General features: G+C 42.2%; 1 protein-coding gene across 6 annotated transcripts in view; it reads right to left on the minus strand.

Moving 5' to 3' along the window:
• Nucleotides 1–2,433: 2,433 nt before the first annotated feature.
• The window catches only part of sirt5 (sirtuin 5), a 40,050-nt gene continuing 21,299 nt past the window's right edge, over nt 2,434–21,184 (minus strand). For 5 of the 6 annotated variants that reach the window (XM_061825059.1, XM_061825055.1, XM_061825056.1 and 2 more), the window contains 2 exons: nt 7,067–7,182; nt 2,434–6,982 (listed from right to left, as the gene is read on the minus strand). In XM_061825059.1, the coding sequence (XP_061681043.1) occupies nt 6,910–6,982; nt 7,067–7,182 (189 nt within the window). In that variant the 3' untranslated portion in view covers nt 2,434–6,909. The remainder of the gene's footprint in view (nt 6,983–7,066; nt 7,183–21,184) is intronic. The other variant, XM_061825054.1, reaches the window with a different exon arrangement.

A 21,184-nucleotide genomic window follows, 5' to 3' on the forward strand; every position in this document is an offset into this window, starting at 1 on the left:
TGCATGATTGGGAGAGAACCGAATCCTACCCCACACTTATCCTCCCCGAAGCTTGTTTTGTCTCACTTTTCACCTTGGAAATTGAAACACAGGTTAAAGATGCACTTAGAGGACTGTATGTCATCCCTTCTCCAAGGGGTGGAAGCGGGTCCGGTCTACACGATACACCAGCTCCTGGTGTAGCATCGCTGGTGGAGGGGAATGCGGTATCTGGTTGACTGGGAAGGCAACGGTCCCGAAGAGTGGTCGCTGATTCCTTCCCAGTTCATTGTCGACCCCTCGCTCATTAGAGACTTCCGCGCCATGCATCCTGAGGCCCCTGGGCTGTCCGGGATTGGCTGTTAGGAGATGGGGTATTGTCATGGGTCTGTCTTTCCTCGACCTGGTACGCACCTGCACCCATCTGCTTCTCGTCTTATTAATTACCGTCCACATATATTGCCACGTGTGCGGTCTGGTCCTTGCCATATCTTTGTACTTCCATGTCACGTTCCCATAATTCCATGGCCTTGTCTTTGATGCTCTGAAACCCTGCCTAGTTGATGACCCTGCCTCTCCGCCTATTGATTCTGACACTGTTATTTGTTTGGACTGCCTGCCTGTGTACCAACCTTGGATCAAATAAATACGCTTCCTGAACTGTACCAGGTCTCGTGCGTCGAGCATTTTGGGTTCTTCCTCCTGTTCTGGTTATTCCATTTCCAGTACCTTGTAAAACTATTGCACCCCTTCTCAAATTAATGTTTGTTGCATTCTTACCCCACTTGATTTTTTTCAAGATCATTTCATAAATTTTAATTAGACGCATCTATGACCCAGCAGCACGGTCGCTCAGCTGTAAAGTGTTGGCCTCACATTTCTGAGGTCCAGGGTTCATCCCGGCCCCACCTGTATGGAGTTTGCATGTTGTCCATGTGCCTGCGTGGGCTTTCCGGGCACTCTGGTTTCCTCCCACATCCCAAAAACATGCAACATTAATTGGACACTCTAAGTTGCGTCTAGGTGTGATTGTGAGTGTGACTGTTTGTCTCCATGTGCCCTGCAATTGGCTGGCAACCAATTCAGGGTGTACCCTGCCTCCTACCCGTTGACAGCTGGGATAGGCTCCAGCACTCCCGCGACGCTTGTGAGGATAAGTGGCTAAGAAAATGGATGGATGGATATACTGTATGACCAAAGTGAACTTAAAATACAGTTTTTAAATTATTTAAATTATTAATGAGAAAAAAATGTTTAGTTACCTGGCCCTATGTGAAAAAGTAATTACCCTAACACCAATTATGGCTAAGGCAGCATGGGATCGATCCCCACTCATTGATGGTGTCTATATGTGCCCTGCGACTGACTGGCGACTAGTTGAGTGTATAGTCCACTTTACGCATGTTGTTAGCTGGGATAGGCCCGTGACCCTTATGAGGATAAGCAGCTTGGAAGATGGACATGGACACAATTTTTGGTCAATTTTCACTGATCGCACCCAATCCTGATTACCTCCAGACCTGTTAAATCAAGAAATCATTTAAACAGAATCTGTCCCGACAAAATCAAGTCAAACAAAAGAGGAAAAAATCGCGAACAAGATGACACAATCCAAAGAAATTTCAGACATTTTGAGAAAAGGTATTTGACATCTATCAGTCTGGAAAGGCTTTCTGAAGCTTAATCCAAATCATAGCAAGAGCAATTGTCTTCACATGGAGAAATCATGGAGGGGAGTGGTGAACCTTCCCAGGAGTGGCCTTCAAAGATTATCCCAAGAACACACCAATTACACATCAGGGACACCACAAAGCAACTTAGAACATTTTCTAAAGAACTGCAGGCCTCCCTTGCCTTGGTTATGATCACTGTTTATGAAACAACAAGAGGAATTGGCCTTCATGGCAGAGTTCCAACGCCAAAAGCATTGCTGACCAAAAAGAACATTAAGTTTTGTCTTAATTTTGTAAAAAAAACATTTGAATGATTCCCAAGACTTTGAGAGAATATTATACGCACTGACGAGAAGAAAGTTGAGCTTTTTGGAACGTGTGTCTGGCTTAAATGTATCACACCATTTCAGAAAAAGAACATCATAACAGTAAAACATGGTGGTGGTAATGTGATGGTCTTGGGCTGCTTTTGGACAACTTATTCTGATTAATGGAACCATGAATTCTGCTATTTAAAAGAAAATCGTGAATGACAATGTTGAGCAATCAGTTTATGACCTCAAGCTGAAACACCCTTGGGTTCTGCAGCAGGATAATGATCCAAAACACACCAGCAGGTTCATTTCTGATTGGCTAGAAAATAAAATTAAGGTTTTGGACTGGCCTAGTAAAGGTCCAGACTTATGTCACCTATGGAGACAGCTTTTGGAAGAGAAATGAACATTCAATTCATGGACAAAAGCTCTGGTCGACATTTGTGCGGTCAGCATGGCCATTGCACGCTCTCTCAGAACCTTTGATATCTGTGACATTGTGCAGTGTTATAAAACTACACATATGAGAAAGGCCTTTTATTGTGGCAAGCCTGAGGCACACCTGGGCAATATTCATACATAATTATGTCGAATCAGAATCTTGTTATGCTACACCTTTGAGGATGCATGATTTATATCTCAACAAATGAGAAATGTCCTGCAGAACTGGAGGTGGCAGAAATGAAGATGTTGAGGTTCTCACTAGGAGTGAGCAGGTTGGATATGACTACAAATGAACTAATTAGAGGGACAGCCAAAGTTGGATGTTTTGGAGACAAGCTTCGAGAGAGCAGATTTCGATGGTTTGGACATGACCATAGGTGAGAGAGTGAGTACATTGGGAGTAGGGTGCTGAGGATGGAGCTGCCAGGCAAAAGAGCGATAGGAAGACCAAAGAAAAGGTTGATGGATGATGTGAGGGAAGACATGAGGACAGTGGGTGTTAGAGGAAGATGCACGAGATAGGCTTAGATGGAAAAAGATGACACGCTGTGCCAACCCCTAATGGGACAAGCCGAAAGGAAAATAAGAAGTAACTAGACAAGAGTTTTAGGGGGCAAACTGGTCACATCAGAACAATACTTAAAATGTAGTAGGTATTTGATGTTAAATGTGAGAATATCAACTCATGTTCTAATTTTTAGATTTAGGAGTTTCCGAAGACTGCTTGATGGGGACCAAACAAGGTAAATTCATATAATACAACAACTAATCCAACACAACAATAGAGAATAATTTCAATATGATGATTGATCTGTGAGTGCAATTTTAAAATTGAGTATAATGTAGTAAACGTACCAAGTCTATTTTCCTTTGTTCTTTGTTCAGTGATAATTTGTTTGTAAAAAAACAGCTTTCCCATCACATACACATCACATACACTTGAAAGTTCCTTTCACTTTAATTTCTCCTTTGTTCCTACGTTCTTTAACTCAATCTGGCTAGCTATTGTTGATAAAATCTCTCAATCGGTCCACTCCATCCCCTACTTTAACCATGAAAGCTGATCAATTTGACTTTCAATTCTTGAATTTGATAACCATGAGAAACGAGGCGATGAGGGCATTAAATCTAAAGAGGGGACTCTGAAATGTAGACAGTAAACCATAACATGCAGAGAAGCTGAACAGGGCTATAAATAGAGTGATGGAGCAAGAGGCATCAGAGAGCTAGAATGAAAAAGCTTTTCTTACGGTCAGGGATTAGTGCTTCCCTGGAGGATTTTCACTCCAAAAACCTAATCTGTGGTGATTGGGGAAGAGCACCAGCTTCAGTCATCTTAATTCTGTTAAAACCTGCCGTGAGTGTGTATGCGTGTGACTCCATGCGTGTGCGTGAGGGTGTGTGTGTGTCTTTATACCCTGATTAAACACCTATTCTTTATAAGCGTCACAGATGTGCAAGATGCAAAGACCACTTAATTTTGAACAGTAAGAATGTGTCAACACCCCACATTATGATAAGGTTGGAGAGCGCCCTTACTCGTTCGCGGTTCCCTTTATAGTCTAGTGCAATGACAATTGTGTGAAGGGAGCAGTTAAGAGTGACGAATTGTGCGATAGTCTACAAAATACATAACTAATACTAATACAGAGAACTCCACAGTGGCGGGGCCAGGATTTGATCCCCGGTCCTCAGAACTGTGAGGCCAACATTCACACTACTGTATTAATTGTATACATAATACAACCATTATAGAGCTCATGCACATGACGTCACCATTTTCACAGCGCCATATTGCCGGTCAAACAGAGCTGCTCGACATTGTGGGAGACATTCAACCGGAGTAGAATATTCAGAATGCCCGAGACCGGTTGTGCTGTAGGTTGTCACAACAGACGAGACAGATCTTCAAAGAGATCACTCTATAGAATACCAGCTGGAAAGACCAGAAAAGGTCGACGGATTTCGGCAATTAGTGATGGATGGTGCTGAACCAAATACACACCTGTGTACCGATCACTTCATTTCCGATAGAAATTATTCTTCTCAATCTCAAATTACCAAGAAGTATTTATAATGCCAAATTGACTCATTTGAATAAATAAATAAACTGTCGCAGAGAGGCTTACGGAGGTTAACGTGGCCGCAATACGCTTCTGTGTACGGAGGAGATGACTCAGAAGAATAAGTTAATGAATGCAAGTCTGTGTAAAACCAGGGGTCATTTATTTAAATCTTGGTATTTGTATTGAAAAAATCTCAGTGGGTCCATCACTGCGTGGGATTTAATCCTGATTGAGAACAGATCCAGCAACGAAGTATTTGTATGCTTTTAGATTTTTATACACTTTCAAACTTTTCTGTGTAAATCTCGATGACTTACTCACCAGATACATGTGTATGTCTCGTTGTCCAAGACAACCAGAAGCTAATGAACAGTCCAATCTCTTGTCGGCGAAATCATCAACTTCAGCATTAAATATGGATCCTCTATGCCAAGTGTCGTTTATTATGAGCTTTTTAACGGTATCGGACAAAACTCTGGATGTCGTGGTATAAGACATACTTTTTGTTTTGTCTCAACGAAATTAACTTGCAATAGTGCTTTGTTTGACTGGCAATATGGCGATGTCACGTGATTTTATGACATAGGTGCATGAGCTCAATACACCCTGAAATGATTACCAGCCAATCGCAGGGCACATAAATAACCAATGGTGCACACATTCATACCTATGGCTAATTTAGTGTCTTCAATTAACCTAATCTGTCTGTTTCGGAATTGTGAGGCAGATGGTCAACAAATTCGTCACACAATCACATAATTAAGTAATAGGGAAAAATTACTTACTGATGTTCAATTGTAATTTGGGAATTTATGTACAACTATGTAACGTATAAAGCCTTTAAGGAAAAGCATCTAAGTTTTACTCTACTTGTTTTTTTTTTAAAGGCACAGTGAAATAGACTAAAAAAAAATGCATTCAGAACCACCATACTACATAGTTCAAATCAGCTCAAATTCTAATTGAAGCAAGGAAATACACTAACAACTTCCTCATAGAAGATGTAGGTCACCAGCATTTTCTAACACATGCTCTAACATAACCTTGTACCTGCCCTAGAATTGCTTTTCTATTGTGTTCTTCCATTCTTGTGTCACTTTGACAGCTCTTGTAATCCGGCCAATACAGCTCACATTGGCATGAAGTCATTGCTGAACAGGTGGGAAATTGGCCGTTATTTTTGGAGCACAGTCATAAGGGACCACCGGACCATCATCCTCTCTCTAATGAGCAGTTGATGAAGGCAATGCACAGGAGGGAGGCAATAACATGGTGTCTCAACAACAAGCCCGTTCTAAAGATGAGAGTGGAGAGAAGTCATGATGCAAGGAGTGTACCAGAGAAAGAGAGAAGATATGGCGACGAGCTGAGACACAGATGAGAACTCATATCTGCCTATGGCTAATAAGCTGGAAGGAGATGCTCCTAAATATAATCATGGACAGAATCCTCTCCTCAGTCTGTAGTGTTAAGCGTGTGAACGTGTTTAAGATGATGAAGAAAGTTGGGGGGGGGGGGTATGCAGCTCGACAGGGAAATGTCATGCACAACCTTATCTTCAACCGAAGCAGAGCACATCCTATAGAGCATTCCAAAAAGACAAGTTTTACATTGATGAGATTATTTTTTAAAAAGTAGTCTTCATCAAATCGCAAACACAATTGACTAATACATGCACAAATAGAATACATCATAATCATGGGATTCGTAAAGCAGTGGGTTAACATTGCCCCCTACTGCCATAGATTTGATACCGGTTAATTGCAAGAGACATTGGATATTATGATCAGGAATCAAGAAAAAAAATCTGCCAAAATCAAGATGATAATTTGCAGGTTTGAGCAGAGAGGTACAGAGCCCCTAAAGGGACATTAAGGAAAAAAAAACTAACTGGTTTCTCATTGTAATTGAAATGAGTAACTTAGTCATTACAATGAGTAACTTACACATGAATAATTACTCATTTCAATGAGAAAGTGTCGGAAAACTACCGAGCCCCTAAGCAGACATTGAAAAAAAACCCGAACTGGTTTCTCATTGTAATGACTCATTACAATGAGAAACCATTTTTTTTTTCCAATGTCCCTTTCGGGGCTCCTTGGTGAGGTCAGATTTAAAAAAAAATGTTGGGAATTGTTTGCAGTGTTGGAGAATGACACAAAATTGCAATTACTTTTTAAAAAAATTTTGCATTCCCCATGTAACTAAAGCAGTAACCTAATTAGACTAAACAGAAAGAAATATACTTTTTATTTCAAACATAGATTTAAGGAACCTGCATTGTAGCGTTTTCAAACATGGTGGAGGCTTATTTTATTTTATTTTTCAGTGCTTATCTTCGCATGTGACACTAGCAAAACATAGTTACTAACTATTATAGATGTTTTCTCCACTAATCATCCACCAATAACAAGTAATTTCTGTGTAGGGTTTTCATTGTATTTCAGATGCATGGGGACTTAAGGCAGGGGGCAAAGTTGTTCCACAGGGGCCATGAAAGTGAAACCTAAAACACACAAAACAAAAAGTCATCAATACCATAAAGAATTAATTCTAATCTCAAAATAATAAAAACAAGAAAACAACCCACTTGAAACGCATTGTGGCTGGTGTGTCTTCCATGTTGAATTCAGCCACAGGTATGTCTCTGGCAGCCACTTGAGGAGCAAACATGGCTGCCGGATACACCACAGACGAAGTGCCAATCTACATGGACCCCAAAATAAAAAAATGTGGTGAAGTACATATCTTTATTTTTATTTTATTTTTTAAAAACCTGTCCTGTTACGTTCCATGGCCTTGCATACTGGGGCCATTGCGCTGGAACAGTTTTGCTGTACAACTTTATGGGTGCATAGGGGGAGGGGGGAGTTAATGAGCCCATCCAGCAGGGGATCTAACCAGGGAGGGAGACGCCACCGACCACCCAGGAAGGTCCCGACCCCGACTGTAGCACCCAACTAGCCCCAAGGAGAAGGGCAAAGGCACCGGACTACCGCCCCACAAACCCCATAATTTTCGCCCACCCAGTGAGACCCACTCCGCTGTCACCATCACCTACTTCCCAAAATCAATGACGAGCTGCCCCAGCAAGACCATACCGCGCAAAGGAGGCCCCCACATGGCAAACCACTTGACGCGCTTCGAGCCACAGCCCACATTGTGCGGAGCCCCAGCGAAGCCAATCCTGAGTGAACGGGGTGAGTGAAACCATAAAATATGTCCCAAATCAACACCCCTATACCAACTGTCCCCATCGCTGCAGTGTTTTAGATTTATTCTTGAGATTTAATTGTGTACTTTTGAAATGAGTTTTTTGCTTTGTGGAAGTAGTTCTATGATTTTTCTGAACAAAAACAGATAGTTCTAAAGTATTTGCGTGCTTTGAGTCTTTATAGGATTTAGGTGCAGCGCCCAAGACAACCACAAGGCAAACGGCCAGCTACACCCCCACACCAGCGTGGTCTCGTGTCCCCAGACGAACACAAGTGCCAATGCCAGACAAAGTGAGGGGAGGAAAAAAATGAAAAAACGAGTCAAAACCCCACTGCAGCAGCACAACACACTGAACGGGGACTAGGTCTATGCAAATGGTGTTCCACAGCACCCCAAACACCAACCCTGGGCCCCATTGATGAAAGTCATAAAAGGAACTAACCAAACTAAAGGAGTCCAACCAAGAGAAAAGTGAAAACCTCGCACCCATCCTATTACAGTAGTACCTCTACTTACAAAATTAATTAATTACAGAAGTTTTGTAATTTTTCGTAAGTAGAAGTGCTTTTTATATCCGTTCCAAGCCCCCTGACCCCCTACCCCCTCAGCCAAAATTAAGCATTCAAAATGCGTAATGAAAAGAATGATAAAATTATTTTCACTTAACTTTGGCATTGGGAGACTATGCAAAGAGAAGGGTGAGTGACAAGCAAAAGGCATTGTGGGGGATAGAGGAGGAGGTAAACATTTGACAGCTGAGAGGAAACTTACGTACAAGTGGATGCACGCACACAACTTAACTGATAAAACTTGCAAAAAATATAGCACGAAAAACGTCCGAAAAAGTTGTATTTGTTGCTTTGCTTCACCCAGTTTGGGATGCCGAGTCAGGGCCTCTCCCCACTTTGAGTGGTCATCTGCCAGGCTCTTGCAAGCCTCTGGGTTCATGTTGGTGGCCAATAGGTCCCTGTTGCGGTAGCGTAGCTGCGGTCATCCTGTGGCTATTACCCCTGCAACCTACTCGCCATAGAGAATGTATTTCGGGATGCAGCCGTCTTGCATTCGGTGGACGTGGCCTACCCATCTGAGACAGTGCTGTCGGAGCAGAGTGTAGATAGTGGGTAGACTGCTGCGAGACAAGATCTCAGCATTAACCATTTTGTCCTGCCGGAAGATTCCCAGGATGCGCCAGAGGCTGCGCATGTGAAACGTATGTAGTTTCTTGTCTTGCCTGGCGTGGCTGATCCATGTTTCACTGCCAAAGAGTAGTATGCTGATGACCCAGGCATGGTCCACTGCAATCTTGGTCTTGACCGGCAGCTTGTGGTAGTCCTACAGGAGACGTGAAGCAAGGAAGAGTCATGGTTGCCTTCCTGATGCTCTTGTCAATTTCCACATCTAGAGCGAGGCTGACGGTGATGGTTGAGTCAAGGTAGATGAACTCATGGACCACATCGAGCTTGTAGTCATCTATAATGATGGACAGCTGTATCTCTGTGCCTTGTATCAGGATTTTGGTTCTTGAGGCTGAGTGTTAGTCTGAAGTCTTTGGAGGCCTGGGAGAAATGATCCATTAGGGACTGGAGATCTCACTGAGTGTGAGTTACTACAGCAGCGTCATTGGCGAACAGCATGTCTCTGATGAGCGCTTTGCGAAATTTGGTCTTGGCTTCGAGACGGGCAAGATTGAAAAGTCTGCCATATGACTGAGTATGCAGGTAGATGCCTTCTGTTGAGATGCTGAACCCATGTAAAATGAAGGCATACTTCAGCATCTGCGAAAAAAAATCCTAAAGAGGGAGGAAGCGAGGATAAAGCCTTGACTGAATTCGCTACAGATGCTGAAGGGCTCAGAGATGGTGCCGTTGAATTGTGCAACGCCTTTCATGTCGGTGTGGAAGGACACAATCATGCTCTGCAGTCTTGGTAGGCAGGTGATCTTTGGAAGGATCCTGAAGACCCCTTGTCTGGTGACGAGATGAAATGCCTTGGAAAGATCTATGACAGCGACGTACAGGGGGATTTGCTGTTCTCTGCATTTCTCCTGGAGTTGACGGAGGGAGAAGACTATGTCTACCCTTGACCGTTCAGCTCGAAAACCACACTGTGACTCTGGGGAGACACAATCGGCGAGTCTCTGTAGGCGGGCATGGATAACCCGAGCAAAGACTTTGCATACAATTCTGAGTAGGGAGATGCCTCTATAGTTGTTACAGTCGCTGCACTCCCCTTTGTTCTTGGAGAGGGTAATGATCGTGGCGTCCCCCATGTTCTGTGGTATGCCCCCTTCCTGCAAGCACTGATAGAGCACATTGTGCAGTAGGGTGGTCTTGCAGTCCTTGACCAGGTCGGGGGTAATTCCGTCACTGCCCGGGGCTTTGCTAGAAGCTACCCAGTCAAACGCCTTGCTAAGGTCCTCCACGGTGGGCTCTGCGTCGAGTTTGTCTATGACGAACATTCCTCAGATGTTCCATGTTAATACTGCTCTCTGGATAGCTTCACATAGCTCTGTCCAGTACTCATTACCGCAATGCGTGGCAGTCTCTTGGCCTTTATTTCTGGCAGGCCTTAAACTTACAAGTTCTGCTCACTGGGTGAGCGCTTGTAGTCCATGGTGTCGGGCGTTATTATGGCAGCCTTGGTCTCAAACCAGTCGTGAGCTTTCGATATCTTCATCCCGAAGGTGGCAAAGGCAGTGTGGTGTATGGTGTTCTGTAGGATCTCCTACCTCTCTGTGGCAGAGCATGTAGGCTTTCTCTCAAGGCTCCCTGCGAACTGCTGTAAAAGGTCTGGCTGACGCATATGGCTGACATCCACGCAGGGGTTCGCTTTCTTCTTGCCACAGTGGAATCTCCTAGGCTGCATCTTTATCTTGGAGCACCCCAGCAAGTGGTCTGTGTCGCATGTGTGAAGAACATTTTTGATGGAGTGTCTGACAAGGATGAGGTCCAGCGGTACTAGTGCTTTGAGTGCAGGTGTCTCCAAGAGATTTCATGCTGGGTCTTGGTCTTGAAGAAGGAATTGGCGGTGGACAGATTGTGGTACACATACATCTCAAGTAGTCGTTGGCCATTCTTGTTCATGCTGCCCACACCAAACTGTCAAAGGCAGGAGGGTCGGCAGATGTGATCTGCACCCACTCTGGCATTGAAGTCCCCCAGTAGGACCATCTGTTCCTTGCTGTGGATACTGCTAATAGTGGCTGATTGCAGACTTTCTCCAGTAATCTTGCAGCAGCACTGTTGTTTTTCAGGAGAATGTTGGGTTCGTGCTGCCCTGCTGTGAGACGGCCACTAGGAGAATGCCAGGTGTATGTCAAATGGACCTTATCCAAATGAGCAGCTTCCTGTCAAATCTTCATCTAGCTTCAGTAGACTGCTTTCCTGAGAATAGGTTAAGAACCCTCCCTCCAAGAAGACTATTTGGTCAATATTCAAACAAGCATATAAAGCACAACCCACTGGCATTTAGAGGAACTGCAAACTCGAACCTGCGGACTCGCCTTTGATGTTTAACTGAAGATAAAATAGCTGTTGTGATATCTTACGAACTCTGTCGAAATATTCTATATTCCTTAGCGTCTGTCACGATTGTGTCAGTTTTACAGGTCATCTGCAGGGGTTTGAGAACTGTTTCCACATGATTTGAACTCAAACAGTATGACGTATTGAACAATAAGCAACTGAACTGCCATGATCAGTTTTAAAAAAATGATGCTATGGATGAGAGTATAAATTTGAGAATGTTTTAAGACAGGGTTCATACTCAGTCTGATCAAAAAAATTTAAGGGCTTTTTAGGGGCATTCTTAGGGGGTGACACGGAAAAAATTTAGGGCCGACACGAAAAATTTAGGGCCATCGTGGGAAATCAAGAGTAAGGAAAAAAGACTCACCCAATGGTGCCATCGGCTGTTTTTGGTTCATCAAATGTTCCAGTACCTCAGTACCTGTGACAGTGATCACCTGTCGCCCCTTGTGGTAGTTCTCATTGATATGACCATTGTCAACGTCTTCACATAACAGTATACAGAAAAACAGATTCTAACTACAATTGCAACTATATACACAAATGTCTTCTACTGATGTCTGTCTCAGCACCCCTACTCTAGCTCCTTGAGCCTACCCAGTGCCTCCTCTATTTGTTGCTGCAGAGGTGCCAAAGTGGCTCTCTTGTCCTTTGCTCTGCCTCTGAGTGCATTGGCCTCGGTGATAAACCTCAGATTCCTCTTTTCTTCTGCCTCCTCACACCGCCTGTCAGCCTTCTCAATAACCGTTGACATGCCAGTCTCTATTCTGGCTTTTTTGGCTTTGAGGCAGTAGAGATCAAAAGTGGGCAGCAATGCTAAATGTAGCCAGGTACGAAGTCTTCCTTTCCCCACAGTGGTAGTTTTTAGCAATGCAAGTGTCTGGGAACATGACTGCAAACACTTTCGAGTTATTTTCACAAGATTTGTAACTGTAATTGCTGCAGATCACTTTTAAAGTCCACACGATCTCTGCCTTTAACGAGTCTGTCTTCGTGTATTGAACTACGTTCATAAACCCTGACTTCTGGCTGGACAACTGTAGGTGCACATTAGGGATCGCAACCGGTTTCAAATACACGGTTATAACCGGTTTTCGTTTTTTTTAAAACCGAAACCGTAATCCGACTTTCGAAATTGGTTAAAATTTCCAATAATTTCTTCCGGTTCCGGTACTCCACATTGCGCTATTTTTTCAACATCATTTCCACTTTTTTCAAGTTTCGCTGTTAGAGTAAAGTTGGACTCAAAAGAACATTCAGTTAAATCAAAGAAACATCAAACATGGCATAGAGGAAACGCTCCAAAGTATGGGAGTAAACTTGTTTTATTGGCAGACATCAAAACACTACTCGCATAATGGGGGGAACTCTGTGAATTCGTCACTCCGGAAGAGCAACAACAAAAACAGTCCGTGCGGAACCCCGTACCCCAACTCGAGGTCCCGCGGGTGAATTATGTAAACACCACTATGGTACCGTTTTTTTGCTACAGCTGTTCGGTTAAAACCAGTTATGAAAGTAAGCGTTTTTTTGCGATCCCTAGTGCGCATGCACTGCTAGTACCACTGCCTGAAGGTGGTGCTTCACTATCTTGATATTTTAGAAACAGATTCATACCAACGGTAGATGAGAGAGTCTTCGCCAAATCAGCGTGTCTCCTGTTTTTCCGGTGCGACTCCAGTGCTTTGACGCCCATCTTTTCAAGCTGGTAACTCTGCTTACACAGATGGCAGTAAAACATGTGCCGATCTTTTGGATCTCGACGAACCCAGCTCCCAAACTCCTTACTTTCAACCCAAGCTTCTTGAAAAATGCACTTCCCCGTGATACAAGTTGGATCGATGAAAGAACTACGCTACGTCGTAACGAAGACGAAGTGAAATGCCTACTCACGGAAACAAACAATGGAATATCGACAAGATGGCAACTAGTTGTCAACACGGTGACTTCCGTTGACAATTTCCGGCTGATTTGGACGCCAAACGGATCGCTATTTTTTTTTAAATAAAAGATTAATTTATTTTTTAGGGAGAATTTTGGCGGTAGAGGTCCTCCCTTTGATTTTTTTTAATTTAAGGCCTTTTTAGGGGCTTGACCGGTTTTCGTGGATTTTAAGGACTTTTAGGAGCCCCTAAATGCACCTTTGAAAATTTAGGGGTTTTTAGGGACTTTTAGGGCCGCGTGCGAACCCTGTAAGATGATTTCCAAACCTACTGCATAGTTCAAAATTCCACACAAGGCCAAAGCTGATTGATGTGGTGTCCCTCCAGTTTCTCAGTCCCCCATGGACAGGCATAAATCGTTGTGTAGAATTTTCAGAGGATTTTTATTTTGAAATATGGCATCTGATTTTCATGAGTCCTGCTTTTCCTGATTAATTTCTTGTAACCCAGAACTGGACTGGTGTGAAAATAACGAATAGATTTTTTTAAATTATTATTATTTTTTTTAATCAGTGGTTGTGACAGCGAAATGTGGAGAATTCGGGGGGGCTTTTCTTTTTTAATGGAACATCAAATTCTTATGGGACCTCTTGGTGAAGACCTGGGGTGGTTTAGTGTCCCCCAGAACTAGATTAGTGTTAAAATACCTGATAGACTCATTCATTCATTTATTCTAGTGTCTGTCTCCGTGTGCAAACTTCACACAGGTCGATTAAACCCAGGTCCTCAGAAATGTGACGCCAACGCTTTACAGCTGCGCAACGTGCTGCCCAATTAAAATAGAGATGTTCTTTTTCTTTTCCTTTCAACTTGTCTCGTTAGGGGTTGCCACAGTGTGTCAACTTTGTCCATCTAAGCCGATCTCGTGCATCTTCCTCTCTAACACCCACTGTCCTCATGTCCTCCCTCACAACATCCATCAACGTTTTCCTTGGTCTTCCTCTCGCTCTTTGGCCTGGCAGCTCCATCCTCAGAACCCTTCTACCAATATACTCACTCTCTTGCTTCTGAACATGTCCAAACCATTGAAGTCTCATCTCCAAAATCTCCAACTTTGGCTGTCCCTCGAATGAGCTCATTTCTAATCCTATCCAATCTGTTCACTCCAAGCGAGAACCTCAGCCTCTTCATTTCTGCTACCTCCAGTTCTACTTCGTGTTGTTTCTTCAGTGCCACCGTCTCTTATCCGTATATCATGGCCGGCCTCATCACGGTTTTATAAACTTTGCCCTTCATCCTAGCGGATACTCTTCTGTCACTTAGAACACCAGACACCTTCCACCCACTGTTCCACCCTGAACTGTTCCACCCTGCTTGGACCGATTTCTTCACTTCTTTACCACACTCTCAATTGTTCTGTATTGTTGACCCCAAGAATTTAAAGTCGTCCACTGTAGGAATAATTGTGATCATAATTATCATACATCTGCTCCCAATAAAGAAATGCTTTGCTCTGCTCTAGATAACGTGGCAGCCTCCTAGCAGGAGATAGCAAGAACAAAAATGTCGAATCATCAGAACTGATAGAACTGCTGCCTCTTAAAGAAATGATGACCACACATGTATTCAGCAATCTTCATCTCATGCACACGCACAACTGTTTTGCTTGCCTTCTCCTTTTCGTAACATCCATGTAAATAAGGGGCGTCTTAAAACTAAATAAATAGATGTGCCTAGATGTAGGAGGAGAGGATAATCAGAGAGTGCAGTGGTGAATTGTACAAGACAGTTCCTCTCCTCTCTCCTCGCGAGACTTGAACTGGTGTCTTTGCTTCCTTTTTTGTCCTGTTTAATGAATGTCTGATTGGTGAACCTGACATTTACTTGGTCGTTCGAACCGGATCTCAAGATACCTGATGTTTCCAGGGGCTGAGTCAACGTCCAGGCCAAGACCGTGGCCACGGGACTTGAGACCCTTTCCGGGACTGGGCCTCGACTTTGCATCTGGAGGCTTAGGGTTGATGAGAAGCCGAAGGAAGTAAAGGCATCTCTGGTGAGTAGGAAACTCTCACACTCAGGAGGAATGAGTGAATGGGCGTCTGGGTGACTGTGGCAGAACCAAACCTCGAGAATACTAGTCCCTATCGAGTAGACTAATTAGTCTACAAAACTGAGAAAAAGGGCAAGGTGTGTCCTGTAAGTGAGCTCCGTGAAACGTGTGCATGTGTAAAAGTGTGAGTGGAAGTTCGTTACCTCATTTGAACAGGAAATTGAATGACAACTGTTTGAGGATGCAGAGGTAAGAATTCTCCGCCACTTGTGGTAGAAGCTTGAGAATGACCTCAAACAGAACGTAATTGTCACCCTGTTCACGGGGAAGTCAGTATAGTCATCCTAGGTGTACCACTGACTCCAACAGGGGAAACACAAATAGCAAAATAAGTTGATAAATAGCAAAATAGTTGAAACAGAACATCTGAAAAAAAAATGTGTAAGGACTAGACGTTTGTAAAAAGCCAATGTCCTACTAAAATAAAACATCTAAATTTGTGGATAACACAATATGAGTTTGCTGGCCAGCTCAACATACACACAAAAAATATATATAGTTAACCTGCAGGATAAAATAAGAGAAACACACACACACAAAAAAAAAAGCTGGACTCAAGATGATGTGAAAACGGCCATAAAAGGTATCACATCTCATAAAGTTGATGGAACATAATTCGTCCAGGGAACGGAAGACTTGGGAAAATTTTACCACTTAAATGGTGTGGAAGTACAACAAATTTGGATGACAGCAAAGTACTTTCTCACAGTAGCAGGGAGTTCAAGGGTTAATATCGCGCACTTTTGCTAGATTTAGACAAAAACCAACATTTTCTGCCATTGGAAGAGCAAAATAAAACAACAATGAACCATTTGAAGAATATAGAATTGGAATGACTGCATGTTTAAAAGCAAACAGTGGCATTTCTGAACATCACACTCCAGGGAGTGTGTATCAAGGCCAATTAAAAATGCTCTTCATGCGAATTCAAATAATCCTACAAAACAATGGACTGAAAAACATTGGGTTGATAAACCGACTGGCAGCCTGTAACAATACGTTAACCAAGCACTACACGCAGAAAGAGTGCTACAAAATAAGAAAAAGAAAGTTGACACCTTTCTGACAGAGGAAGGAGAAATTTATGGAGCTTTATGCCGCAAATGAGGAAGAAAGCAGCCATCTCCCTATCAAAAATGTCACAACTAATGCTCCCAAAATGCAACTTTTTAATTTGCCCCATACGTTTGTTGGGAAGAGATGGCTTGCTGAAACTAGGACTGGGCTTAATTCCCTCTCTGACAGGAAATATAGAAGTAAAAAGAAAAAAAGGAATTACTGGGAGGACAGTTTAATATCTTACAAAATAGGAACCCAGCACTCTATTATTACACCTTAGATATTCCAAACAAACCTCCCACAAGAACACGAGATATCTTGCTGCAAACAGCTCGAGACATGATTGAACAACCACAAAATGATGTCGGAAGTGACTCATTGCATGTGACTATGTAGTATAAGATACTGTAAACTTATAACAGCCCACACCAGACAAAATCAGGATTGATAATCTGTACTCAGATGGTGCATTAGTCGTGGTGGCAGGAACAAGACTGACTGACAAACGAAATAAATTACACAAGGAATGGACACCATCACACATGTCATTACAAACCAAACAGGAGTGGAAGAGTTTGGGACAATTTGTATTGGTAGTACGAAATGTTCCTGATTGGACAGAAAAAGAATCAGATTTGGATTGGGACGACTGAACTGTACAGACAACATCTTATTGGACAGTCTTAAACAATCTGAGACCAGATGCTGCTGTATTCACGGTGGTATCACGATCTACACAGACAATACTGGAAAAATAGAGGAATAGTCACAACTACAGGGAACACAGTGACACATGCAGAGCTACTACAAAATTTGATCATAGCAGTTCAATTACCAAAAGAAATAGCCATATGTAAATGTGCAGTACCCACATCAAATACTGACAAAGTATCATTAGGAAATGGATTTACAGATAAAACAGCAAAAGAAGTAGCAGCCAAAACCTTTATGGGATTTGCTGACCATGCAACAAATGAAGACATACTTTCAGATGATGTGTTAAACAAAATGCAACAACAAAGCTTACCAGCAGAACTAAAAATGTGGAAAAAATAAGGTGCAACATTACAAAATAGGAATTATGTCACCACAGATACAAAAAAAAAAAAAATTCTACCAAAAACATTTTTTAAGTGGGTGGCAATCTTGAGCCATGGGAAGTCTCAGGTCTCAACAGGGTGAATGGTAGCCCTGGTACAAAGGCATTACATGATCCATGGATTTAACTTGTATGCAAAAAAATTTTGGTGGGCTTGTTTGACCTGTGGGTGACATAATCCACAAGGGAATGTGCATCCAAAACGTGGTCAGTTTCCTCAAGATACACATCCATCCATCTCTCCATCCATCCATTTTCTTAGCCGCATATACTCAGGGTCGCGTGGAGTGCTGGAGCCTATCCCAGTTGTCAACGGGCAGGAGGCAAGGTACACCCTGACCTGGTTACCTGTCAATCGCAGGGCACATGGAGACAAACAGCAGCACGCACAATCACATGTAGGGGCAATTTGGACACAATGATAGATTTTGTCTAACTATACATACATGACAAGCACGTAAGGGTCTCATTCCATTCAAAACAAAGTTTGGGAGCCCATACAAATAACCAATATTTTCCACACAATGAGAGATAGACGAATGATGAAGGAAAAAAAAAACCTCACACAAGTGGGTCCCTTTCAGGAGTTATTAACAACCCAAACAGCTTTAAAAAAATGCAAAAAGGGGTACTTGAGTTCATTTGTTGAATGTAAGAAAGTTATTGGTTTTGAAACCATTGTTAACACAAACAAAACTAATTTGTTTTTATTGGCCACTTGTAAGATAGCTGTTCTCATTCCCACTGTCAAGGTCGCTGTAGTCCGGTTACACATGGGACTGCTGTTATAATGGTGACTAAACGGTAAAATTTTGCTGTTGGGTGTTGGATGAAAACTCTACCCGTTATTATCATTTTTCTGTTCGAGTGGTACCTCATGGTCCCACCCAAAAATAAATTAATTAATGAATAAAATAAAATAAAAACAAGACAAATTGGATAACTACATACAAAAAAAAATATGGCTCGCAAGACAAATGAGTTTGACACCCCAGAACACATCATCGGAAAAAAAAAAATGTAACAAGTTACTGTGCTTTAATAACTTTATTACTGCCATTTATCTTTTCATCCTATGTCTGTTTATGAATTAACATCAACTGTACATGCAGTTTGACCCGAACACTGGCATAAACTGAGCAAGAGCTGAATGACATGGACAAAATAGCAGAAAGAAACATGTGGATGCACCTTACACACTGTAAAAGGTCATCTCAGCAGTCACCCAAAGGGAAAGGTGAGCAAAGTCCAGCATACGGTGGTTGCAGATTTATAGTATCTGAAAATACCTGAAGGCTGGTGAAGATTTAAAAGACACTTGACTCATTTAGAGGTGACTTGGTCGACATGACATCAAAATGGCTAAATAGTATGATAACATGTTGGGCTGCAACACTAACAGCCGTAATGATATTTTTGTTCATATACGACTTTTGGACACCTATAAAGCTGACAAATATAAATAACAACAGAACCAATAATTATACTCAGTCAACTATGCTTACCGCACATAAGATAAAGACGCGCAACATAATTTCTAATAACATTGGTAAACAACTATGGGGGAGTCACCAAGGCATGAGGGGAGGCCTCCCAATAAATCAGTTAAGCACTTTTTAAATTCCTTGGCAGAGTCTAATTGCTGGGGATTCCATTTATGGACTTATGCTAAAGGAAACCCCAATTTTCTTCTCACCATTTGCCAATTTAATGTTACTTTAAACCCGAATGCCATACAAAAGAGTATGTATACTATGGAGAAAGTATTTTCACTGAAAAAGCCTTATCATTATTACTATCTTTTTTTTTTTTACAAATAGAATAAAACTGGTTGTTATTAATGTAGAATGCAGCTAACAAGGTAAACTATAGTTACATCACATGCATAGGCCCTAGGCCACTAATGTGTGTCATTCCAGCAGAAATCCCAACACAGTGTACCCTGAAGGTAATGACTAAAAACTCCCAACACCACTTGTCAGAAATGGAAAAGTGTTAATCCAACAACTAAGGCAGTAAATGAAAAACTGATATTTTCTTCTAATGTTGCATTGGCTAATTTCTCCTGTGTTAGCTTTACAGGGACAGATTTTAAGGTGGGAAGTCTCAACAAAACATGGTGTCATGATATCCATCAGCAAACTGCCCAACTGCTCCCATCCAGCGATTTATTGAGTTGGTCAAAAGTTGTATGACACACTAATAATTGCAGCAGGAACGTGTACACTGGTATCACTGCTCTTATGTGTGACTGTGTTTCCATCCAAAGCTGAGGATATACAATTGGTCAAATCCATCTTTGGACCTCCCCTTGGGTTCTCCCAAAGGCAAAGGTCCTCTTGGAAAGATGGAGATCTGACATACATTGATGCAAATGGCATCCCAACGGCATACCAGATGAGTATAAGTTGGTTAATGAGATTACTGCAGGATGGGAATCCATCTTGTTATGGATAACTCTGAATAAAAATGGTGACAGAATCAATGACATACATTACAATGTACAGAAACTAGGTAATTATACGGAAGCAGGCTTTATTGCCATAAGGGAACAACCAGCTGCAACCTCACTCATGACGTTCCAGCACCGCATAGCGGTTGACATGCTCCTGGCCGAGAAGGGTGGCGACTGCTCAATGTTCGGTGACCAGTGTTGTTTATTCCAAATATCACAGCACCTGATGGGTCACGCACAACGGCTATTCAGGGCCTCCGCACCCTGAACCACAAGATGAAGGAGCACTCTGGTGTAAAAACATAAGCCTGGTCTGAGTGGTGGGGAAAAAAAAAAAGTTTGGCAAATCTGAAAAACTTTCCTAGTGTCTATAGCTGTTTGCAGCTATTCTTGCATTGTGTGGATGTTGTTGTATTCCCTGCATAAAGGAATCACTTAACCAACTTATAACTACTGCTCTTGCCCCGACAGATTCAAAATTGGCAGAAATATATCCACTATTGGCACAACAGGGTAATGACAGTGATATTGTTGACCACGATGATGACGTTATGACTTCTCTTCCAGACCTGTTCTCTGATCCAGAAGATTACAATATGTGCGTTCATCTGAGATGACGCGCTGTGGCGACCCCGAAAGGGACAAGCCGAAAGAAAGTATGTATGTGCTATATTTTCCTCAGAGTGTAACAATGTAGAATAAAGCCGAAAGGATGATCTATTAGATGATAGGAGGACTTGAGCAAATGTAGGATAAACGTGAGGATAATGTAGAAATAATTGTAAATAGAATTAAGTAACTGCTTCTGACTGCAATGAAGAAATGCTTTGCTCTGCCTGCAATGAAGAAATGCTTTGCTCTGCTCCAATTCAATTACTGCTCTGCCTGCAATGAAGAATGGTTTGCTCTGCTCTAGAAAACATGGTTGCAAATGTAGGAATAAACAGGAAGGAAATGTAGGAATAATTGTGATCATAATTATCATACATTTGCTTCCAATAAAGAATGATGCTCTAGATAACGTGGCATCCTCCTAGCAGGAGATAGCAAGAACAAAAACATCTAATCATCAGAACTGTTAAAACTGCTTTCTATTAAAGAAATGATGACCACACATGTATTCAGCAATCTTCAACACATGCACATGCACATGCACATGAACAAACATGTACTCCCTGTTTCCAACTGTTTTCCTTGCCGTCTCCTTTTTGTAACATCCATGTAAATAAGGGGCGTCTTAAAACTAAATAAATAGAGGTGCTGAGGAGAGGATAATCAGAGAGTGCAGTGGTGAATTGTACGAGACAGTTCCTCTTCTGTCTCCTCACGAGGCTTGAACTGGTGTCTTTGCTTCCTTTT

This window comes from Syngnathoides biaculeatus, chromosome 7, assembly GCF_019802595.1.
Source record: "Syngnathoides biaculeatus isolate LvHL_M chromosome 7, ASM1980259v1, whole genome shotgun sequence".
Taxonomy (NCBI): Eukaryota; Metazoa; Chordata; class Actinopteri; order Syngnathiformes; family Syngnathidae; genus Syngnathoides; species Syngnathoides biaculeatus.